Source organism: Lepidothrix coronata, unplaced genomic scaffold (genome assembly GCF_001604755.1).
Source record: "Lepidothrix coronata isolate B3197 unplaced genomic scaffold, Lepidothrix_coronata-1.0 Scaffold18, whole genome shotgun sequence".
NCBI classification, from domain to species: Eukaryota; Metazoa; Chordata; class Aves; order Passeriformes; family Pipridae; genus Lepidothrix; species Lepidothrix coronata.
The window spans coordinates 7,011,982-7,036,840 of NW_016690198.1; the positions used below are offsets into that span (position 1 = coordinate 7,011,982).

Genomic DNA, 24,859 nt, shown 5'->3' on the forward strand with positions numbered 1-24,859 from the left:
CAGGAAAAAAAAAATCAATGGTACATTTCAACACAAAAGCCATCTGAGCCTTTACTATAGAAGTAATAAGGCATTTATTATTTCAAGAGCCCTGCATTCACAATATCCCCTTTTTCAAAGAAAACACCCCTTCCTTCCCATTTTTTATGAGGCTAACTTGTAGTATGTCACCACTATGAGACTTCTGAATGTGTTCAGAACAAGACAATAATAGTAAGCCACAGATGAATGATGTGTAGTAAAAATCAATAAACCTTATAACTATTCACTAAGGGAACTGATTTTATGCCTATAAAAATAAAACAATTATAGCAATATTAATGGCAGATTCATCATAGTAATATAAAAAGTCCAAGTGTGCTTGTCTGTTGGGAATCTTTAATTCATCCTTCTGTATTAAGTATTCACAAGGTAGAAGAAACGGAACTGACTTCAAGAACAACCTTTAAGTTGCAGTAATTCACCCTGTCAAAAAAACCACCAACAAACACAAAACAAAAAAAAAACAGTAAAACTTTAAAAAACAGTTTTGACAATCAACGTAACTGGGATATGCAGAAAAGGACCAAAATTAAAGCCTCAAATACTGACCAGTAAATCTGATTTTTTTTCATGTCATGATTAGTGATTTCATATTACTATGTGCTGTGTTAACCACATTGTAACAAAACAATATAAATATTTTGTGGTAATGCAGATTAAGCACAGCAAAGGAATTTTTTTTTTTTTAATTGACAGCTCCTCTGCTTTCAGGCATCTATACGAAATGGGGGGAAGGGGGACAATACAGGCATAATAGGAAAAATTTGCCTATAAGTTATAGCATACAGAGCTGCTCTAAAACAGGTATTAGAGATTTCAGTTCCACTAATACCACCCAAAGTGTTACTATGGGCCTTTTTTGAACCTATCAGGGTCAACTGAAAGAGGCCCACAGCCATCTGGCCTGGGCTCCGCATCGCCTGCTGGGACAGGACAACAGCACAGGCCCAGCAGGAGCACAACTTGTAGGTGTGTCGTTGCTGCAGCCTATCTACAGCTATGACACATCTTTCAAAGTGGCCCATAGACACCCAGAAATTTAAAAAAAAAAAAAAGCAACTTTTTTTCTTTATTCTGATTGCCGAATTATTTAAGGCAAGTAAAAAAATGAAAGCATTCGATATACGTTTTACATAAAATAAACTAGATTACAGCATAAAACAAGTAAACAGGTAATGGCATTAAAGTCTCTCCTCTAAATCTGGGTAATTGTAAACATTAAAAAAAAGACTGCAGGACTATTCAAGTAATAGAACAATCACAGATGTCTTCTTGTATGCAGGCTATTAGGTTATCTGCCATTCAAGATTATCAAAAAAGACATTTCATTATTCACAGATGCTCATTATCTCCATTTAAAATCTATACATTATATACAACACAGTTTTTGTGGTACTAGAATCCCCATGCCTTCCAAAGGTATATTTTTCACAATACACAATTACAATGAAACAGTGAATACAGTAACATTTTACACTGATGCATCTTAATAGGAACCACCAAATAGACATCTACATTGTACCAAAGTGTCATCACAGTTAGCCTCTCTGAGAGCTTGTGGGAAATATCAGAAGGGTATGCAAGGTTCAGGCACACTGATACATAACATTATTTATTTACAATTGGAAAGAAAAAAAAGAAAAAAAGAAAAAGAAAAGGAAGAAAAGAAACAACAGCCTTTTGCGGTTAACGCTTTCTAAACGTGACAAATACATATCTCCATTTACTGTGTGGTTCGCAACTTAGCAGCAGACCCTGTGTGCGAGCCTTGGTACTGATACAAAAAAAGTAAAGAATATATATATATTTTTATATATATATGTATATATATATATACGCATATATATATATATATAAAAACAGAAGTCTAATTACAGCAACATTTGTTACTCTGTGATAAAATCTGCAATTTACAAAAATGAAATGACTGGTTTTTGCCTGCCATTAAGGCATTTCAAATTAACACCATGGAACTGATGTCTGTAATAAAGCGCTTCCTCATGTGATCCAGTCACATGACAATGTTCATCCCCAAATTCATCATTCTCTGAAAAGAGAAAGAAGAATGTTTTAGTAGGCAGCATTCCTTCTTGTTACTTTTTTTCTGCACTTTGGATACATCATGAAATGAAATCTGTACTAGTATTCTCAAACTCAAGCAGCAGAAATGGCAAGCCATGTCCTAATCCCTCCCCTGCCAGGAACAACATACGGAGAAGTAACCTGTGCTGGAAGTTATCTTATGGATTCTGATGCCCTATTATCCATCACCTCTTTAAGGGCTACAAACCTTTCTCACTCAAATAATTCCAGCTAAGAGCCTTTCACGGTTGCTTGTTTTCAGAGTTAGCTTTCAGAAGGAAATCCATAACCCTGGAATTTTCAGCACTATTTAATACATTAAACTCTGAGGCTTAACATGGTAGTGATGAACAAAACCCTAATTTTAAAGACGCTTTGGGTTTTTCACTTGAGATGGCATCATTATAATACAGGAAAGTCTCTTTTCTCTTGAAGAGTAATGATGATAATTGAAGAGTAAATTCAACTGAAAACCTAGAAAATAACTGAGCAGCAAATGTGTGGAAGTAACTTAAATAAGTCATCACTAACGAGCTCCCAAGCAGACCTCTCTGAAAGGAAAATCCGCAAACGAGGTAGACCTGCAGAAGTTTTCCTGGTCATAAATAGAACCAACCGAACATTAATTTTAAACTAATTTTATAAAAATTTGGATCTTACTATTATCTTAATATTATTATTATCTTAAATTATATTTCATAATCACTTGTTTTATCTTAATACAAACACTTAAAGGATTCTCTATGGAAAATCTCAGAAGACAGACTACTTATTCTTTCCTAATGATCTATGTTACAGTTAAAGGACACAACTAAGGAAAAATGTCACCCTAAAGAGAACAAAACTGCAATTAACCCAAAATACCAAGTTTTTCCTCAACCTTAAAAACTATGTCATATAATGAACTGTAGACCATCAGGCTAAAAAATCTAAGATTTGCTTTCTCCTCTCAATGATATGATATATAATTTACTGGCTATTTACCTTCTTTGTGCAGGAAACATACCAGATGCAGATGCCTGTGCAGCCACCTGCTGAGTGGCAACAAGGGCAGCAGAGGTCAATCCTGAGGGAAAGAAGAAACAAAGGAATGTTGATGTACGTCTGGTTTTAATGGATTTTTGTGCTCAAAGAAATCGTAGGAAGCATCTCTAGGGCAAACAGCCAGAAAATAGTGGGGCTTAACACTATATAAATGGCAAATATTCCAGGCAACATCGTTAAGAGAGTCTGTCCAGTGTGATCAATATACCTTTATTTAATAAACTGAATTGTCCTTGACAGATATTTTACAAGAAATTACAGCATTTCTACTTGTACTGCATTCCTTTCCAAACACTGCACTGCATGATGCTAAGTGGTTTGTATGAGTTCCTGAGGAAGCTCAGTAGAAATTACAGGTACTAGGAAACAACAAGAATCAAAAGACACAGTGAATTACAGAAACGACATGCCAGCTGCTCAGAATACAATACTTTCATAATAAGTTACAATTTTTACAGTTTTGCCACTGAACAAGCATAATGCATCCCAAAAGGCACATGGAATCACTGAATCAAACTGAGAAATGTCAAGACTTTTACACAGGAAAAATAAGTACTGAGGCATCAAGTGAACGTAAAGAAATAATGTCATTTAGCCACCGACTGTGGTAGCACATACTTTGCTGCAAGGGAGGAAATCTCTTTTTCATTCAGCCAGAGTCCACAGTTAGAGAAAAAACATTCAAAGACTGGTATAAAACCTAGGGAGAATAAATCGCATCTTACTGTGCTTTTTCCCTGACTGCAACTTTGTGCACGGCATTTGCCAAAATACAAAGAGTCCTCTTTCAGATGGTCAAATTATAACAAGTGCAAACCCTTGTGACTGCAATGCCTTGTACATAAAATATGTTCAGTATAAAAAGCTTTTGTCTTTGCTACACTTTCTCCATTGCTTACACAACCCTCATTATACAAAAAGGAGGTTATTTGGTTTGGATTTTTTACTGCCTTTCAGCCAGTTAATGTCAGTTTGCAGGAGGAATCAAAACATTCATGTGAATGACAGCCTAACTGGTACATCTTTAATAATGCTCTGACACCCAGTTTCGGAAACAAAAGTTGGTATTTCTCAGACATGAAGCTATTAATATACTCTTAGTACATGCTGTGAATTTTCAAGCCTTCTTCCTAAATCAGCACTTCTTATTTAACAGTGGGATCTCTACTCAAAATGCTTCATGTAGGCATGATTTCCAATGTCAAGGCAACAATCCTACAAGCAAGCCAATCCCACCACTGGATATTTTGTGCTCACCTTGAAATGGGTCATATTGTCCAGGTATGAGGGGGTAACCCATTCCAACATGTGTATGATGGTGCGTATGGAGATGCCGCTGGCTAAAAGGAGAATGGCGGTCTCGTTCCCTTTCTGCTTCCCGTTCACGCTCAGCTGCTGATTTTTCCACAGGCTAGTAACAGAAATTGAAAGAAAACTGATGTGGGAATTTTAGAAGGGATGAAATCACAAGAAAACCACACTTACCCCTACCTGTCAAACACTTTTTGAATACTAATGATAAAGCTAATTTTTTCTGAAGAAGTCTGTCTACTGATTATTTGCACTTGATTCTTATCTAAAGCTAGTCTTTCTAGCTAATGGAAGATTTTCCAAGGCACAGAGATTTTGAGGCAACATACTGCAGCTTGAAGCCACCACAATGACTTTTAGTTTTTTCCTGAAGCTTGGCTGGCTTGCCAATGCGTGGACAACCTAGCTGAGCTGCTGAAAGCTGATGTAAATGAATTCTCAAGCCTCTATAGCACTCTGGGGATCAAGCCTGACTGAAAAGCCAGAAAACCTTTTACAAATTATAATTACAGTCAATTACTTGCTCACAATTAAAACTAGCACCAACTTATCTGAAAGTGAAATATCAGTATTTGTTCCAACATGTAAATCCTCAGACGGTAAGATCGACGGAGAGATAGACAACAGGTTAGCAAAGGCATACAGTGCTTTTGGAAAACTCCACAAAAGAGTCTGGTGTAATAAACACTTGAAGAAAAGCACCAAGATCAGTGTTTACAAAGCCATAGTGTTGTCCACTCTCTTATATGGTTCCGAATCATGGGTCATCTACTGCCACCACCTACGTCTCCTAGAGCGCTTCCATCAACGCTGCCTCCGTTCAATCTTAAACATCCACTGGTCAGATTATGTGACCAACACATCTGTTCTAGAGCAAGCAGCTGTCACAAGTATTGAGGCCATGTTACTGAGAACGCAGCTGCGATGGGCAGGGCACGTCTCAAGGATGAAGGACCACCGCCTCCCTAAGATCCTGCTCTATGGTGAACTTGCCACTGGCTGCCGCAAGAGAGGAGACCCGAAGAGAAGATACAAGGACTCCCTGAAACAACATCTCAGCCTTGGCCATATTGATCATCATAACTGGTCTACTCTGGCCTCCAGTCGGGAGGCCTGGAGACACGCCATCTATAACGCAGCTGTCTCCTTCGAGAACACACGTAGGATCACTCTCGAGGAAAAAAGGCAACACAGAAAGAACCGTGTATTGCAGAATACACCATCTAAGGAGTCTTTCTGCTGTGCCTTTTGCAATCGGATATGTCTGTCACGTATTGGCCTCATAAGCCACCAGCGTGCCTGTAGCAAATGTGGATAGAGCCTTCCCAAATCTTCGTTCGCGAAGCCTAGCCGTGAGAAAAAAAAAAAAAAAAATCTTCAGAAATCGGGGCTGGTAATCTGCTCCTTGAAAGATGTGGATTCTTGGCAAATACAAGGAGGGGATACTACCAAATCCCATAGCCCCACTTCTTATTTCATTATCTGTTTCCAAACAGGAGCTTCCCATTTAACTACAATAAACTATGCTCCAGGAAGTACCTCTGAATCTTTGTTTCCGTATGAATCCATTCAAGATAGGAAGATTCTGAGGACAGAACTGTGCTACGTGTCACTTCCAGTTTATGCCACAGAAGCATCCTGATCATAAATTGCTTTTATTTTAAGCAGTGCTATAAAGAAGACTCATGCATTCACAGCTTGATGCCAGATTGTGTGCTTCTTAAAATGATGTTCTTTCTCTACCCCTGCCCATATGTAACCCTCTTCAGTAACAATTGAGGAAGCCTTACAACAGGTGACTTGCTGCGATACTGGCTGGCATGCTGCTGGAGCAAATCCAGTGCTTTGGACTCAGTGGTTGCTTTCGCATTGATGCTTGGGCTGGTATTGACCTTCTCTGTCTCTTCTCTCCCTGACATCTTCCCATAAACTGGATAATGAAATCCTGGAGAGAGATAGGCTCCTGCAGGTAAACAATAAATACCACATCAAGCTACTGTTTTTACATTTTGGTTATATCAGGGTAGGAGGAGGGAATGTCAGAACAGAGCATAACAGCAAAAGTAGATCACATGACTATCAAATGGCATCTTTGCTCTTCAATTTCATCACCTAATTTACCCTGATGAATGGAGGTTATAAAGAGAGTTCAGTTGATAGCCATTTCAGACATTTATGGGTCCTCTTTAAGTGAAAGGAATAGTAACTATAACGTTTCTGACAGTAAGTGCTTAGAATATTTTTATAGGCAATAAACTATCTGTCAGTCTAACAGCAATAGCAGACTGTCAAGGGTTGAGAAACTTGTAGCTGGGAACTGTGACAGTTCATAAAAGGACCATCTTGTATTAAATCAGTTTCATTTACAGAACTTTGCCTAGTAGAAGCACAAGCAACACAATGCCACCCATGAAGCTTCTAATTTACCCTAGCTACTATAAGAAATATTAAAATGTAGGCTTTACTGCAACTTGAGGGTGAAAATTGTAACTATTGGTGCAAGGCAAATTTCAGAATACATACCAGGAGAGACTGCGCGATAGGCTGGATGGTTGGGATCGTACATCTGTGGATACGGATAAGCATGCAAGTACTGGATATATGACTGATGCTGACTCATTGGTGAGGAAACTGCTACTCTAGCACCTCGAGAGTCCTTCCAATTTACAGGAGTCTTTTGATCATCATTTTTTATCTTGCTCTCATCCACTGATTGAGAATCAGAACGCTTGACCTCTTTAGGCTCCTCTTTAATGCTTGCTAATGAGACAGGAAGGTTAGGCAGGGAACTTTCCTTGTTCGGTGTTTTTCTAGGGCTGTCTTCTTTTAACTTTTTCTCACGATCAAGTTCTTCTGATTTTTGCTGATCAAGGTATTTGGGCTGATAGACATAATGATGCCATGTTCGTGAATCTGGATCCTAATACAGAGGAGAAAAAAATTGTTCTGAACTTAGATGTTGAAATAAGTTCATTATTGATATTTCCCATACTTCAGTTAATGTATTTTTAATAGCTGTTTTAATACCATATCCATATTACAGAAAAAAGAGGTTTGCTTGCTACAGAGTGCCTTGAGCTCAAAGTCAAACCAATATTCCCATGAAGGAGCAAGAGACTATTATCAAAATTTAATTCAATTGCTTCATCTTATATCCTTCTTCATGCCTTTAACTAGTTTAATCATGAAATACATATGCATTGTAACAAAGTTCTGAAACCATGCTATTCATAAAACATTTTAATTAAAGCCCACAGAGAGATTTTCCCACTAGAGAGCAAAAAATATCTGTGAACCACAAAATTAAAATTAAAACTGGCTAATATTATGCTAGAGTACTTAGAATACCTGGAACAATGCACATGAAAAACTGATGTAGCTGAAACGATGCTGCCTCCCATTTGGGAATCAGCAGAAGTCAGACATTAAAGCAGACTTCTTCAGCTGACAGTCTTACTTCAAGTTCGTAAAATTACACATGGGTAATTATAGGATTATAGATAGGTAATTATAAATTATAGGATTAGGACCACATGGTTTAAAGAGCATGTACTGGGCACTGTAAATACCTTTTTACACATTATATTACACCAGTTTATAAACATACCATAGGTATGTGATTTCTTTAAAACACCACACCAAATCAGTACCAAGAAGTAACAGGAAAACTTCTTTTTCTAACACAGAAAATGCAAAAGCTAACTGTAAACATTTTCTCCAACTGACAGACATTTATGGCACATGCCACAAAAAATATAAGCACACAGCTAGAGGCTTGGACAGTCTGGCTTAAATACTCATTTGAATCAGCAAAAATATTATCCTGCTTAGGGCTAACTCCCACTCCCCTGACCATACTGTATCTTGAAAGACAGTGCGTAAGGGTAAAGTTTGGGATGTACCATACACCAGAACATGAAAGCATCAAGCATTGAGGCTCCAGTTCAATGCACAGAGACAGTCGCATTGCCTCAAATGAAGACATCTAGGAAGGTCAGCATGAAGCCACTGGATAAAATTCTGGTTCTACTGAAATCAATGGCAAAACTATCACTGACTTCAATGGAGAGAGGATTTCATCCATTGTGTAGGTCTGTAGGGGCTTGAGGTTGGTTGAGGGGAGAAGGGGAACTTAACTGCTTCAAAAAGGTCACCTTGGGTTAAGATAAAGAGCTATGCTTCAAGTCAACTCTTCAAAGAACCAGCTCACCCATCTTTAGTAAATGCCAACTGTCTTTTAACAAAAAAAAGAAACACTTCAAACCATGTTTCAAATCTGCTTTAAGTCCTCTCGCAATGAAACTGCTTATTTTTCCTGAAATTTCTTATTTCTCAACTAAGCAAAATGCTTAGAATTTACATCTAAAAGAGAAACCTGATTCTATTTCATTCATGCATATAATTTAAAATAGTCTATTCAGGTCTTAAGCCTAGGTTCTGTCACCACCTTACTAGAATTTTTAATTTATTTTTTTATTCTTTTCAAATAGCTCAACTGGAAGGTCTATTGGTCTATTCACAGACTACAATACCATACGGTGTAAAAAAAGGATGGTGGAGCTTGTTTGGCTGCAGAGGTAGAAGAACATATCAGAACCAGGGAGAAAATCTCACATGACTTAAAGATAAATCAAGACTCTCTTGTTCCACTTCCTGTGATCTCACCTGTTTAAATCTTGTGGTTGGATCTACTCCTGTTTGCTTCATGGAGTCCATAACAGATTTCATCTCCACTGCCTCCTTTATAAGCTGGTGGTTTTCCATTTGTTTTGCTTTGAAACTCTCCGACTGAAGCTGCTGCTGATGATTGGAAAGGATCTGTGACTTGGTTGTCTCCTCACCTTTGTTAGGAACTGATGACCCTATTTTAGTGTTATTTTTGCTGGACTCTGGAGTTGAAGGGGCCTTTGAAATAGTGGCAGATGGAATATTCTTCTGCTTGTTGTCATCCTTCCCAATCTCCTTTAAGGGGGGGTCATTCTTCCTTTCACAGTCCCTCCCAGTTTGTGCCATTTTCTGTTCTGCTAGTCTCTGGTCCTCGTAGTATTTTTCATACTGCTGCCTGTAAGCAGGGTTAGAGGCCATTAAGGACTTTTGGTCCATATAGAGCCCATAGGCATACTGTCCATAATAAAGTGACTGAGCAAGTGCAGGGTGCCTTTGCGTTATTACCGACTGATGTTGTGGTGGCTGCAAATTAGAGGAAGTGCTTTCGCTTTTCTTGGCATCTGATGCTTCTGCCTTCTCTTTCTTTTCAGCCTCTTCCTCAGCCTCTTTTTTGATCTTCAGTGTCTGTGGGGTACTGCTGTTCCCAGCTGCTGGGGCACTGACCTGTCCAGAGTGCAAGTAACTTGGGGAATAATAAGGATCATAGCCATGGTAATAGGGAGAATGAGACTCTTTTGCTTGAGCCGATTGTGCTGTGGTTGAAGAATGTCCTTTTACAACACCATCTTTATTAGAAATAATATCTGATGGAGAGCTGGCCTTTGACCTCATGCCCTCTGACCTGCTGTCAGAGCCACCATCATCAGCTGCATCAGAAATATCTGAGTAAGCAGGGCTGTTGGTTTTGGCAGCTGTGCTATCTGCACCATTTTGTGTCAACACATGCAGTGGCGCCATAGCAGATTGTCCATTCACCAAAGTGCTGCATTCCATCCTGGAGGCACTCCCTATGGAAGGGCTGGGCGCATTGTCTGTGAACGTGTAAACTTTATCAGCTTCAGCCTTAATACTTGCCATCCTGCTCTCTTGAGACTCTGACAGTCCATTAGCTAGCACTTCATTCTTGTTGAGATGGTCCTTTAAAAAATGTCCAGATAAGTCTTTCCCAGACCCTTTTGAATCCTCCAGCTTTCCCAGCTTAGAATCCATCTTGGGGCTGCCCGTCTCCTTGCTTTCTTTGTCCTTCAGCTTTCTCTTCTCCTTTTTCTTTTTGTCTTTGAGTGATGTGAGAGCTGGGTTTACAGTGCTTGGCTCTCCCATAATTGTGGGCTTTGGTTGAATAGGTTTCAGTGGAGGGCTCTTTGGTGTAGCCTGAACAATAGTAGTTGTTAGAGAGGGCAATCCCGGTATTGTCCCTGTAGTGGTGGTTGTAAAGGCTGTAGTAGGTATAGCTATTAATTGGGGAGGAGTTGGTGCTGGCGCTGGGGCAATGGGCCTGGCTGTTTTCAGTTTGGAAAGGTTTTTATCCACTTTGCAATTGTTCGATTTCTTGCCTTTATCACCCAAACTCTTCTTGTCAATTAAGCCTTCAGCCTCCAATTTCGGCATTTCAGTTTGCAAATTGCCATCTGCTACTGAGCAATTATCCAGTGTGGCTGCCATATTAGAAATTACTGGAAGGCTGTTCAGTTCACTGTTCAGACCCTTCTTTTTGCCAGAATTCTTTCCAGTTTTGGAACTGATAACTGAACCAGGGCCATTGCTGGTCAGTTCCCGCTTTCCCTTGGGAGTCCCTGGGGTAGTAATGGAGGAAGGAGATGTTGGTGCTTTTAGTGGATCAAAGCCTGGCAAATTTGTGCTTTGCTCACTGCATTCAAGTGCCACATTACTCAGTGCTTCCTCACAGTCTGAAATTTTGTCTTCACTGTCAGGTTCAAACTCCAGCTTGTTTTCGGGGTCCAAATGTGCATGAGCCTGATGATAACGTAATCCATTAATGTGCTTGTACTTTTTGTTGCAGTTTGGGTGAGGACAGTCAATCAGCACTGGAGAAGAGCAGCCTTGGTCCAAAAAATTAGTCTCCGGTTTCCCCTGTGGGGTGGTGGGAGTGCTTCTAGAGTTAGTACGAACACGTTTTCCGGATTTATTGTCCTCCGAACTGGAGTTTAAATCTAGCTCCATAGGAGGCTTAGTTTTCCTCTTGTTCGTGGATGAGGGGCTGGCTTTTACTTCATCCATGGCGCAGTTGGGGGGTGTTCTGCGCCCACTGGAGTTAAGGCTGCCCCTCCTCCCCTTCCCATTGGCACCACCTCGATTCTTATTCTGAAGCCCTCTGGACTCTGCAAAACTTGCATCATTACCAGGTACAGTGGCAGCTGCAGCGGACCTTGCCCGCTTTCCCCTGCCCCGTCCTCCACGCATTTCCAGGTCACTTGTTGGTGATTCACAAAACCTGCACGAACAAGAGATTTCATCATCAGGAATCATGAACTAAAAAAATAAAAAACACCACCCCTTCCCATAACAGAATCTTCATACATGTTAAAGGAATGATATCCTTCTGATAAATGAGAGTGTTACAGTCTCAAAGGGAAAGTCATTAAAAAAGGACAAAAATGGTAAGGACACATCCAACTACTTAGAACAATGGAGTGAAAAATTTTCAAAACTTACATAAATGCATTTCTAAAGTAATTGCCATCTGACTGAGTCCCCTGTATTTCCCCTTCCTTCTCAAAAATACAAAAGAAAAGTTTCCACCCCCCACATTTTAATCCAGAACTACTCTTTTCACTGGTGCATGTTTTCAATTATAACCAGTTGTGTTTTATTAATCTCTGTACAGTCTCTTGGCCGAGACTGGGGGTTAAAATACAACAGAGAAGAAACAGAATCACAATGTTTGCCTACCTAGGAGGGGCCCAGTCATGCTTTGTGCAATCCAGCAGTGTTCCCACGTAAGTCTTGTTCCTCCATGTAACATTTACCACTAGGACACCTGCCAGTGGGAGCAAAAGAAAGCATTATCACAGTTAGAACAATAATCGGGGTAGGCTTTTTTTTTTCCTTTTTTTGGTGTTTTTTTGGTGTTTTTTTCTTTGTTTGTTTGGGGTTTTTTTTGTTTGGTTCTCCTTCCTCACAAAGTGAGACCTTTATTCTCATTTGCTTTCAAACACTGTGGTATATACTCTTCCTCTTTTCTGGTTTCAGTGACCTCAAGTTAAAACCCACAGGAAAAACAGCAAACAAAAAGAACAAGAGCATGTGTACACACATGAAAGTGTGTAAGAGAGTGTGCCTGTGTGTGTAATCAAGATAGAGCTGACAGAAGGAAATGGGTTTTGCCATGTCCTGCTGTAAAACAGCAACACTCACCTCTTAATTTTGCTATTATTGCACAAAATTGCTTTCACTTGGCAGCCTGCCAGCATAAACTAAGCACCAGATACAGTGTTTAAATCAGTAGGTGACTGAGAAGAATCTGCTTTGCTTTGAACAATATGATAATGATGCTTCTACTTATTTGAAATTGCACATATCCAAACACACAAACACACACACACACATATGCACTGCATGTTTTGTTCAGCAGATACAGTTGAAAACATGTATTATTTGCCTTGCTTTTTCTTCTGTGGAAAGCAAGGGACTAGACATGAAACTTCAAACATATAGTAAAGCTAAGAGTAATTGCAATATATATACATAGGAAGAGGGATCCTTTAAAACCATACTGTAATTTAACTGCTTTTCCAGTTTTGATGTTCATTAAATGCAAATTTGTTTGCTCATCTAAAGCAGAATTCTAATTTTGGTTTATTTGTATTATCCCTATAAAATGTGTGAATGGTAAGGATATCATAAGCAACAAGAAAATAAATGTGGGGGATGTCATTAAAATGTTTTCAGGTTGTCCTCAAATGCTTCTTCACATAATTTATCATCATGTTTATGGACTAGCCAGCACAATGACCCCTTTAATTCATTAACTGCCACAGATAAATACAAGATAATATTATTGAACCAGACATCTCTTCTCATTAGAACGCACACTGAAATAAAAAAATATATTTTACCTAACAAAGAAAGGCACAATACAAAATGCTCCCAGTTTATGAAAGGTATGAAGACACCAGCTCGCAGCTGCCAGCCTTGTGACTTGTTTTTCCTCTACACTTCCCTTATTCTATCTGCAGTGTTTCTGTAACAGATATGATGATGGCATTGTGCCAGAATGTTTCCAGCCTGTCTTTTTGCTTTGTCTTACCAGCACAATTTCTAATTTTGCACTAAAACCATCCCTCTCTGCTGCACCGACGTGAAGTTAACACATAACCAGCCGCTTATTTCCTTGGGGGTCTTTTAAGCAGCAGGGAAGTAATTTTAAGTGTTGTTAGCAGAGGTACCAGGGAAGAAGGGATTTCCTTGAAAAGTCTCTGTAACAGATTTGAAATTTATCCCCCATATGGTTTTTCGTTGCGATTAAGATTACATGACTGGACTTTTCTCTGCTGGGGCGACCTGGTCTGAAGCAAGAAAGATAAAGAGCACTTCCAGCCAGGGTCAGAGCCAGAACTTGAATACCTGGCTCAAAGAAGGATCATGGTGGAGTCATCATCCCTGGAGGTGTTTAAGAAAAGACTGGACATGGCACTTGGTACCCTGATCTAGTTGGCATGGTGGTGTTCGGTTATGGTGGTGTTTGGTCCTAGGCTGGACTTGATGATCTCAGAGGTCTTTCCCAACCAAACTGATCCTGTGATTCTGTTATCAGGGTTTAAACACCATGCTGTATTTTTACGACCCATGACAACTAGGCGGCCTGCAGAGACTCCCAGGGCGCTTTAGCCTCACCCCCTCCATAGGTGTGGAGGCAGCCTAGGGTGCTGGGGGGTTGGGAGGAGGAGGAGGAGAACACCCCAGTACATCCACAGAGGAAATACCTGTTGGTGGAAATGGCATTTCTTGCAATGAGCGGCTCCAAGCTATGTTCCCACCTGCCACTCACACACTAGAGAGGGGAGATTAAAAAGGTGTTTCTCTAGTAACCTCGATGACCTCCTTCCACTGCGACAACTTGTCATCTGTGACTCCATAAGGCTCCAAGAGAAAATCACAGGTATTTTTCACTGTTAAATTCTATTATGTCATGCAGCCCATCTCCCTGCAGCAGCACCGTTGCTCCCTCCTGCCCACATACCAGTGTTTGTCCAGTCTCCTAAATGGACAAAGCAAGGAGGGCTTTCTGACATCCCACAGCGTATCACTGGAGAATTATCTGTGCCATTTATTTTTCCTCAGATAGCTCACCCATATCCTTTTGTTACTTTTGGGGAGGGGTTGAGTTGGGGGATTTTTTGGGTGTGGGATTTTTTTTTAATAAAGGTTTATTTTGACTGAAGCATCTATCTTCCCTGATATTTGTAGTCTTGTTGATCTCTGTGCACTTTATTCATTTATTACTTTATATACCAGACCTAGGGATAGTCATTTACCTATTGATAGAAAAGAGGACAAAGTAGAAGGCATAGAATAGGGATAATAATAAAAGCCTCTGAAATCAATACATATTTCAGTAATTCTTAGCAGACACTCAAATGACCTTCCAGTGTAAGAAAGTCAGTATTTCAAAAGCAAACTCAAGTTTCTCGTTTAAAGTTAGTTGCATTTAGCATCCCATTAAGTTTGTTAGTCTTACAAAAGGTCCCATATAAGTCGGAGAGAATATTAATGTCTGTGCTGTGTTAGAGTGGCAAGTAATAAATTTCCTTTCCCTTTTGGACAGCACATTGCTCAGCCATAAGTAAGGTTCCACAGAAGTGGCAGCGAAGGTAGCTCATTTACTCTTCTAAGATTATCATAGAAATGGGTTAAGAGAATATAGGTAACATGGCAGGTAAGACTGATCTAACAAAACATGGAACTGGTTGAGGCTTATTGGACCAAAGTACTGGAAAATGATAACTGAGGTGGTAATGTAGTCCTGAAGAGAAAGGATTATTCTTGCTGCACCAACTCAGGGTGTACTCTTTGTCCTGGCACAGAGTTCCAGTCTTCACCTCATCTCCAAGTATTGCCTCTGAGTACACTGCAGCAGTCACAGATGCACTAACCCTTCTCTAAGTTGTTACTTAGAGCTTCTCTCTTTGTGCATGTGTGTCCTGGGGCATAGCTGCCCACACATCTCCTCCATCTTGTGAAGTAACATATCACACACAGGATCAAACCTCACTGGGGCTGTGTCAAGTCATAAGGCCCTGTCATGAGACTTCCTCTTATATTACACTCTACATTAGACTACACATCATGTAACAATAATTTACTTAGCATTGCCTGAACAAGAGAGAAAATTCAAAGAGTCTGAGGAACCCAGAAGTTTCATATTGTCTGAATACAGATATGTATTTTCCCCTTAAAAAAGCCCCAAAGGCTAAACTTTTTAAAATACCTATTACTGAAGGATGGGGAAAAAAAAAATCATATGCTTCTAATGCAGTGTACCTGAGGGCACACTTTAAGATTCCGGTTCGGGGCAAACCTAGATAAATACCTAATCCTGTTCTTGTGAAGTTGGAAGAAACAACAGTGAATATATTTAGACTACATGCAAATGCTTCTTTGACCAAGTAAGGGTGTCAACTCAAAGAGTTTGGCCAATTACCACAGGACAGTTCACAAGAGTCAGACGCAATAAACTTATCTCCCCAAATGAGGGTGTAAACTTCATGGTTAATTTGGTTTATCATTTCACTTGCAAAGTATGTATCTATCTATTCACAGTTACAGTATATCTGAAATTAGCAATATCTTCTACAGTATTTATTATCATATGTCCTGAATTAAAGTAATCAAGAGTAAGAAAATTAAAAGTTCTGAAGTTACTACCTATGCTACTTTTTATCCTTAAGGAGTAGACACAGTAAGCAGTGAATGTTTTATATGTGGGGTAAGACAAGAAAATGGTGTCATGTTCACCTACTGTACCTTTTTTGCCAAAATTCATTTTTAGCCAAGGCAGGATCATACCCAAGTGCATTAATTTACGACAATGGCACACACGGTATGTTACCTGGTGCCCATCACTGTCAGTAGAAGCCCCTCCTTTATATCAGAGGTAATCTCATTAGCCTATGAGGAGCAAGAAAAGATTCTGTATTTTGCTGTTTTCTTTCACAGTGCATGTACTATTATAAGCTATTTTTCTTAACTCATCATATTCATAATCACAATGTTTATGGCAAAAAATTTCCCAGACAGGAAAAAAACAACACATGCCTAGAGGAGCAAAAAACCATTTTACATAAGCAATTCTGATAGATAAAATGTACAAAACAACTGTGACAATGTGTATGGATTTTATTATTTTATTAAGGTTACATGTCACAAAGAGAACTGTAATAAAATAATTTCAGAAACCCACAGAAGGAAGTACTTTTTATGAGTTCTGTGGATATGATGTACCTGTTCTCCTTCCTGTTCGGTCTTCCTCCTTCTCAGCAACTGCATAACACAGGTCAGACCTAAAATTTGCTACTTAATATTAACTGTATTCATAGAGTGAAATATGCCATCACAAATTGGAAATGAACTAACTAAGCCTTTGACATAAAGACATCACAATCTCAAGGCATCTTCAGTACCCAAAGCAAGGGTACCATTCATGTTGACTACTTTGGCACTGCACTTCTAGCAGCTACCTTAGGCTTGTAAGGATCTACTCTTGCAGGTGTTCTGTCATCTAAAGAACAAAAAAGACTGAAGTATCTAGCCTAAAACAGATTTTAATCTCTTTGCATTCTTGATTCTGTTTTCTGCAATGAACATAAGCCACTAATTTTTAGGCTTTGTATTCAAGACTTTGAAAATGAGATCATGTGGTCAGGAATCAAATTATCACATTACTATCTTAAATGCAGGCCCCAGTTTTTGAAAATCCTGGCTTTAGAAAAGAAACTTATTCAAATTCCAATATAAGTAGACATTACTCAATTAATCTGACTGGAAAGCCTGACAATGTTCACAGCATAAGCTGCTTTTTTGTTTTGGGTTTGTTTTTTTTTCAGATCAAAGCAAAAGCTACAAAATCCTATTTTAGTTCAAGTTGATTGTTTTCCCAGAGAACTCAGAAGACCAGTTATCTGCATGGGTGAATGGGTACGCTTTCAATTTTGTAAAAGATGCTGTTCCCTCTGCTCTTAGCAGAGAATCTGGCTAAAAGTATCTGCAAAATTCTGGAAAAAGCAGATCTGCACAAAATCTTTCTGAATACTTCTGTAACTGATTTGTTGAAGAATGTTTAAATGATCTTTCAAAACTAGAAATCATTTGTCTGCTTTTCAGTCATCAAAAGTCATGTATATTTAAAAAAGCCACATAAGTCACTTACGTTTAAACGTAAGTGGAGTCCTATGTGCTCAGAATTCCAAAATTAACCATTGTGCATACTGTCTTTACTATTCTGAGTATCATTTTAAGACAACTTTTGCTCATGCCAGAGAAGATCTCCAAAGTATACTACACTTTGCAGTATTTTTTTGTAAGATTACTTCTTTAAAAGTTAATATGATACATTCTTGTAGTAAAAATCTCTGTGGCATAATAGTTCTTTAAGGTTGAGATGCAATTCTCAGTGTTGAGATGATTACACCACTTGATGATTACAGCAAAATCAACTCCTTGCATCTTTGTGATTAGTGAATCCACAAATTTGTTTGCAAGTTAAAGTTCATTTACCTTTTGTCCCAATTTTGCCAAGTACAAATAATACAGACATGCCTTGGATAGCCAAACCATGACATAACTGTCATCAGTGAGTACACCACCACCATGGATTAAACATGTTTTATTCTACATCTGGCACTTCAATTTTCTTAGTCCTACATTTGAGATCACTTTCTAGCAATAACTAAAGTATATGAAGTGCAAAAAGCTGCAAGATGAAAATCTACAATTTTAGGATTATCTCAAGCTTTTTCATTGCCATTGGTTTAGTAAGGGCATAATAACTCATTTACCTCACAGCCATCATATCCACCACATCATCATCAATCCCAGATCTGCATATATACCTGCAATTCATCCAGGCATAAAAAACACAGAACAATGTTTATATAAGATTTGTGGTGCAAATGGCTTATTTCTCACTGATTACTTCCATCAAGAAAGAACTCTAAAAATAACAGTAAACACTTTACATATCAAACCAAGCCTTTTACACTGAATGCTGATCTGGTAGACATACAATTTATTTACTACTTTAATCACACTTTCGGTCTAGCATGGCACAAGAACTTAACTACAGCTACAGCAGGTGCACGTGTAACAGGCATCAACATCAGCAAGCCTGAGAATGTAATGATTGTCAGGTGGCCTGGAAATGCAAGACTAGTGGGGATTTTTTGTTTGTTTTGTTTATGGGGTTTAGGGGGGCCTTTTTTTTTTTTTTTTAAGAGCCCTACTGCTGTGGTGAATGTTTGAAAAGTCACTCTAAGCACATCCTGTAATCAAACCATCTGGAGCACAGATCTGCAATTAGTCATCCTGAGCACTGGACTTTATCTGAATAAATACTGTACAGCAACAAAGATGAGAAGATTGGATAGCATTAAGGAAAAGAGGCATAATCAAATACTGCTGGTACAGTCATAAACCTTTGAAGCGCTTAGCTGTGGTGTTAATTTTGTATTTTATGAAAGCATAGCAAGCTTAAAGGTTACTGGGCTGAGAGGCTAAAACCTGCTATTTTAGTTAACCTTGCCCTGCTAACATTGTTGCCCTGGTGGTTAAAGCTGGGCTTTAAACTGCAGCAGCTTCTGCAACAGCATGACAAAGTAGGTTCATATCTCTATGATTTCCAGTTAAGTTCTGAGTAACAATAACCTAAATTTCATGGATACACTTTCTTTTCTCCATCATTATGAAGTCATTGGTAAAATATATTGAAAGTAGCAGCCACTGCCCTAGTTTGAAAGTAAGCTGTTATATGTTTAATAATATACAAACACAGCATATGTTCCCTGCATTTGCATTACATACTCCCATTAACATTTAAAAAAGCAGCAGGAATTATACAGTGAGGATTACCTCTTGAAACCATGGAGTTGGACCATCAAGGAGTCAACAACTTTTTCATTCCGCCTAATAATAACAACTGTAACAGATTTTCTTAATCTAGAAATTTATCCCAATGCAGATAGAAGAATAAACACTGAAATAACTGAAGAAATCCTGTTTCCCTGTGAGCCCATGTGCTTAAAACACAAAAGAACACAAGCCACTTTTATCACTGTCATGTCTCCTGCAGCCTTTGTTCTGAAGCCTGATGGGCTGTATTGATTTGGGAAAATCATTGAACTTCGTGGAAAACTAGACTCTAGCTTATTCACCACCATCTATTTCTTTCTCATGAAGACAGCTGGTCAATATTCAGTTGAATGGTCAGCTAAAAGAAGCTCTGGTTTCATTTCTTTTTCTTGCCTTCCTAGCAACATTACCCTTTTCCAGCTTTAGTATAAAAAACCCCCACCATGTTAGAAAGACATACTGCTGAGGGTAAGCTGAAATGGTAGTTACTCTGGACTAAGCTAGGATTGAAATGCTGGAAAAAGGTTGGCTCTGGAAAACAAGACAGCATCTAATCAAAGAGCTCATGTCCCTTACTGGTTACAATAACAATGACACTATAATTTTTTTTTCAGTGTACATTCTTCCTAAAGACAGTCTGCTTAACAAATAACCAATGCCCAAGATCTAAATGCAAATGAAGAGCTGAAAGAAATATTAATAGTCCTAATCAAATAGAAGACTAAATTTCACACTCATTAAAAGACCAATAAAAGACTCAATGAAAACAGAGTAATGCCCCAGAAAGTACATCAGATTGGTTCCCAAATGGCTTGTTGATTAATCCACAACTAAATAGCTCTACTAAAATATGAGCTACTTAGAGTGGTGATTTCGAAAACTATGAAGCCACAGTGACCCACACAATTTTCTCCTGCCAGATTTATATCAAACTGATCAGATTTTGGCAGAAGTAGGAAAACTTTTGGATAAATGGCTGTTACACCTCTTGAATGACAGACTATGTTTGCAGTGTTTACAGGAAAATGTGCAATTATTATTATCATAAACTAACCATAGGTTTCTGACATCTGGAGTACAACTAAAGATTTTATTTTTGGGCAAACCATACCTTTTCTTTGGCCAGAGTAACTGAATCACTTTTCTGTTTTACTGCAACTTGAGAATGAAACTGCTGTCTTACTTTATTTCAGCTGATACTAAAAATGCAAGTTGAAAATCATTTAACATCTGTGTGTTCTGAAGAAAATCAAATCTGCTTCAGAAATAAAGTATTTTGTTTCTAGCAGATTTTTTTCTCCTTTAGTTCAGTAATTGTAACTGTGATTCACATTGCCTGTCACTGAAAAGTGTCACATAGTCTCAAACTTAGAAAAAAGAAATGCTGTTCTGTAGTCCCCTGAATTTTCCACTCGCTTCTCATGGAGTGTTATTTCAGCTCCTACATTGCTGGCCTGTTGAACACATGGACACTCTTCCGACTTCTTGCAGAGCAAAAGAAAAAGAAGCCTCATGATCCACTGCCTTTTCTTTTAATTTAGGACCATATGTCACTTGAGATAAGCAATAGAACATAGGGCTTTTCAGCTAATCTGTCACACTTGCTTCCTGCACTTTATATTAATTACAGGATCTCTTCAGCTTCTTACTTCTCTCCCAAACTTTTTCTCTTTTAAAAGAAAGTAAATAACAAAGCAAAACAAGCCTGGATTGTGGGAAAAAGCACTATTATTTTAATATGAGAAGTAAGACCAAAAAAAGGGAAAACCAAAACAATTTTTCTCACCCTGACAAGCATTCATGAGTTCCTTTTAAGAGTTATCTGCCTCATTTCTATTCTTCATCTCAGACACCAGACCACAGAAATACTGTTTTCATCAGCAGACTGTTGAGAAACAGCTGCAGAAATAGGGAAGCTGGTATAAATTTATGTATGTGTGTGTGTGTGTATACATTAAAAAAAAAGGCAAACCAAAACCCCAAAACCTCTTAAGGAGCCCATACATTTTTGTTTTTATTCCTAACGTAAGTATTAGGACTTCTCAACAGAAGTTTGTGTCCCCCCTCTGAACTCTGCTACTTTAGGAACAATTTACTTGATGAGTAAAACTCAAGCAAATAACAGATGACTAAATGCATCTATAAACCTTCAGATGTCTTTGGTGATTAGTTTCTCAGTGCTCTACATCATGATAAAGAGCTGCCAGGTGCAAACACTGGTACAAACAGTAGAGTAGCTAATGAAACATAAAGGAATGAAAGTCAGAAGAGAGAAAATTTCCATCCCAAACTATAAAAATGCTTCCAAATCTGTAGACTGCAGATACCAGAATTTCAATTGAGTCAGGCAGACAATTCTGCTCGACCTCAAAGAGCTGCTGCTGATCCATGTACCTCATTGGGATTGAGACGCAGAGCCCCTTATAAATTATGATGCTTTATTTAAAGTCAAAGCATTTATTTGCTTTCGTGCCAGCTTTGGATCCTTTTCATCTCTAGCTACCAGGCCCAAGAGAGAACACACTCCTGTAGCTCTGCTGGCAGCCAGCTGTGGCCTCAGTAAATCATAAAGCCTCCTAACAAGCCATTCTTTACAAAGGGTAACTGCAGTTACTAAACATGATAACTTCTCTATTATTCCACTCACTGTAATTTAAAATAGCAATTTAAAGCAGTGGCTGAAAACACTGAAATCTACTGAACTGCATTTTACAACTCTCTCTCTGCATTAAGCTTCACTTATTTCATGAAAACTTAGTTGTCTTAGTTTAGTTGTCTTCAGCCATGGAAAAGGATAGGTAAACAACCAAAACAAAGGGGAGGGAAATAAAAACATTTGGGATTTCTTTTGCAGAACTCCCTAGGAATTTCTTATTACAGCTAACAGGAGACAAGTATTTCTTCTTTTTTTTCAGTTTGTGGGACTTGCAGTGACACATCTTTTATGTTTGTAGATATAAGCTCTATTAAAATCTTAATACAATAATATGCCAACATGAAACTTCACAGCAAAATACATAAAGATAAAAGTGGTGTATAGTCCAGAATTGGGTGTATATAAGAGTTCTATGAAAACTGCAACTGTAAATGAGGAATTCTGCTTCTTCTACCTCTTTCCCACCCACGCATCAAACAGGAATCAATTTAGCATGGTAAGGCCTAGCATTCCACTTTTTCCTCTGTCTAGGAAAAGCAGATCGAGAACCTTACACATCTGAGACTCTCCTTCCTACACAATTGCTTCAGTTCAGGATTTGGTGTAACCTCATTTTAGGATCTTCTGTTGCTATAATTAACAGATTAAAAACAAAACTATGCTTGAAACTCCACCTCCTAAATTTGAAAACCACGAAACAAATATTATACATTGCCAAAGCTAAATGCTACATAATTTTTACGGCTCTTGTCCTACAAACTGGTTATTTCAGTTTGAAAAATAATAGGCAGTGCTGTCTCTCCTATTATAAAACTCCTGTATTTTCATGGCGGAAAAGATGCCCCAAGCAGTTATGAGTATTTCAGTTACACATTTAAGATACCAGTTCAGTTTTGTAAATAAGCCTAATGAACTGTGACTAATAGTGTTCTCCCTGAGCAAAAGAAAGGTAAAAGGGCTTTTGTTAGCATCTACTGAAGCAAAGTAGTCATTCTGCCGGGACAGAACAAAAGTGAGCTACTTATCAACTAACCTACTTCCATAAGTGTCAAAGTTCTGCAGAAAAGTTCACCGTGATTTTCCTCCTGTGTTTTAAATTACCTCCCAAGCGGATAAACTAGTAAAACATCTAGTTAACCAGTAGGCTTATTCCAGCTGTTCATCTATACTCATGCAATGCAAAGGCAAGCTCCCAGAAAAACAATTTCCCACTAGTGACCAGTACAGTTTCTGTGAGGCTTCCCTTTTTCACCAGCAACTGGTTGAACAATTTTCCTGTTAAGTGTCCCTTGTGCATGCTGTCCCATTTTCTTCACTTATTAATAACAGCCTGGCTAGTTTACCCAGATTTGCTGTGATCTATGAATCTACTACAGCTTCTCTTGGCTTTTTCATGCACTAGAGCTGGTCAACCTTTGACCCTCATAAGTTTGGAAACAAAACTATTTAGACACTGAACACAGCCCAGTGTTGCATAAAATGTAAGCAAAAACTAGGATTCTAGGAATCAGTTAAAAATCTCGACATTTATTTTGGCAACGTAACATCCCTCAAAGGATTATCATAGGCATGCCCACCCTCATCAAAACTAGAACCAACATGATGACAGAAAACAATATTTCAACACTGGGAGACTATTTTCCCATGCCACTAAAAGAAAAAAAAAATAAGACTGGACTTTCAGACATGACTTAATTATTTCCTTGGTCAGACAAACAGTTTCAAAATAAAGCTTGTTTTACTCCAGAATCTACACACAAATTTCTGTATAAATTATTGACTGCACTTTGGCCTCATCTGAAATGCTGGCCTCGGAGGCTGATAAGCTCTGACCCCAGGTGACACATCCAGCCCTCTCACAAGAGGCAGGAACATTATTGCTTTGCACTGAGGACTGCAACCCAAGAGCCAATCAATCAAGCTCCCTGACAGCTTTTACAGCCTCCTCACATTAAGCCTAAATCAAACTCCATGGCTCCTATTGTTCACATTATTCTTTTTTTCCTGTGCTCTGATGAAGTTAGAGCAAGTCCAAGGCTTCAATGAAAAAGAAAGGCTATTATGAGCAGCTCGAAGTTTATTGACTCTGAGTCTTACAACAATGGCCCAAAAGCCTTTTTCCTGAAAGTAACACATTCCTAATTGCTAATAATAATCAGTAACAAAGATCAGTCCTTAAAACTCAGACGTGTGTGAAAAAAGGTATATCACTGAAACAGCTAGACTGATCATTATTACATACTAAGAAAGATTTCCAAAGATAATTTTATGCACAACAAGAAGGATAACCTTTCAGTCAAACAGAACTGTCATATAAATGTTGTCATGTACTGTAACATAGCTTGTGTATTAGAAAATCAGTGACCATAACAGATTTGATTAAAAATATCCCTCGTGGAATCGTGCTATGCTAACTGTGAGCAAATGGATATGTTCTTCTTTAGTCACTCTATATTATTTCAAAATCAATATCACATTGTGCTTAAAATGGAAAAACATTTTAAGAACTAATCATGACGTCATTATTTTTTCCTAGTGTTCTTCTGCAGTCTGAAGATCTGGGACTCCTGCATGTCTGACATGGAAGAATATTGACTTGTCTTTAAAAACATTCACCTTTCATTATTACTATTTAGTTTAAGCAACTGTGTAACATTTCAGTTGCATGCATAAATCTTACTAACATCAACAGGTTGCTGTCACCACATACACAGAAAACCATTTTTGTGTAAGAATTTCAATACTGTGTAACATGACTAGATTTTACAGTTGGCAAGTCTTCCTTGCCTTTTTTCCCTATTTATCAAAGTTAAAACTGAAACAAAATAAAATAAAGGCTGCTTTTTATGGACTTGTTTTGATAGGAATAGAACTTTTAACCAAACAGCAGAAAACAACTGCAGTAACAAGAGATTAGTTTTTCTTGAAATTGAAGAGAGAGAAGGAAGAGAGTGGGTTTGATTTTTGTGGGTT

At 38.4% G+C, this 24,859-nt stretch overlaps 2 protein-coding genes across 2 annotated transcripts in view; both read right to left on the reverse strand.

The window, feature by feature from the left end:
- Positions 1–366: 366 nt before the first annotated feature.
- On the reverse strand, positions 367–6,601 carry LOC108493691 (zinc finger protein 608-like). The gene is made up of 4 exons (XM_017807385.1): positions 6,270–6,601; positions 4,426–4,579; positions 3,109–3,190; positions 367–2,089 (listed from the first exon to the last, which is right to left on the reverse strand). The coding sequence occupies exons 1-4, from the start codon at positions 6,396–6,398 to the stop codon at positions 2,083–2,085; spliced, it is 372 nt and encodes a 123-aa protein (XP_017662874.1). The 5' UTR covers positions 6,399–6,601; the 3' UTR covers positions 367–2,082.
- Positions 6,602–6,940: 339 nt separating this feature from the next.
- LOC108493619 (zinc finger protein 608-like) overlaps positions 6,941–24,859 on the reverse strand; it is a 77,875-nt gene continuing 59,956 nt past the window's right edge. The window contains exons 4-6 of the mRNA XM_017807224.1: positions 12,058–12,145; positions 9,145–11,599; positions 6,941–7,399 (exon numbers count right to left, since the gene is read on the reverse strand). Of these exons, the coding sequence (XP_017662713.1) occupies positions 6,941–7,399; positions 9,145–11,599; positions 12,058–12,145 (3,002 nt within the window). The remainder of the gene's footprint in view (positions 7,400–9,144; positions 11,600–12,057; positions 12,146–24,859) is intronic.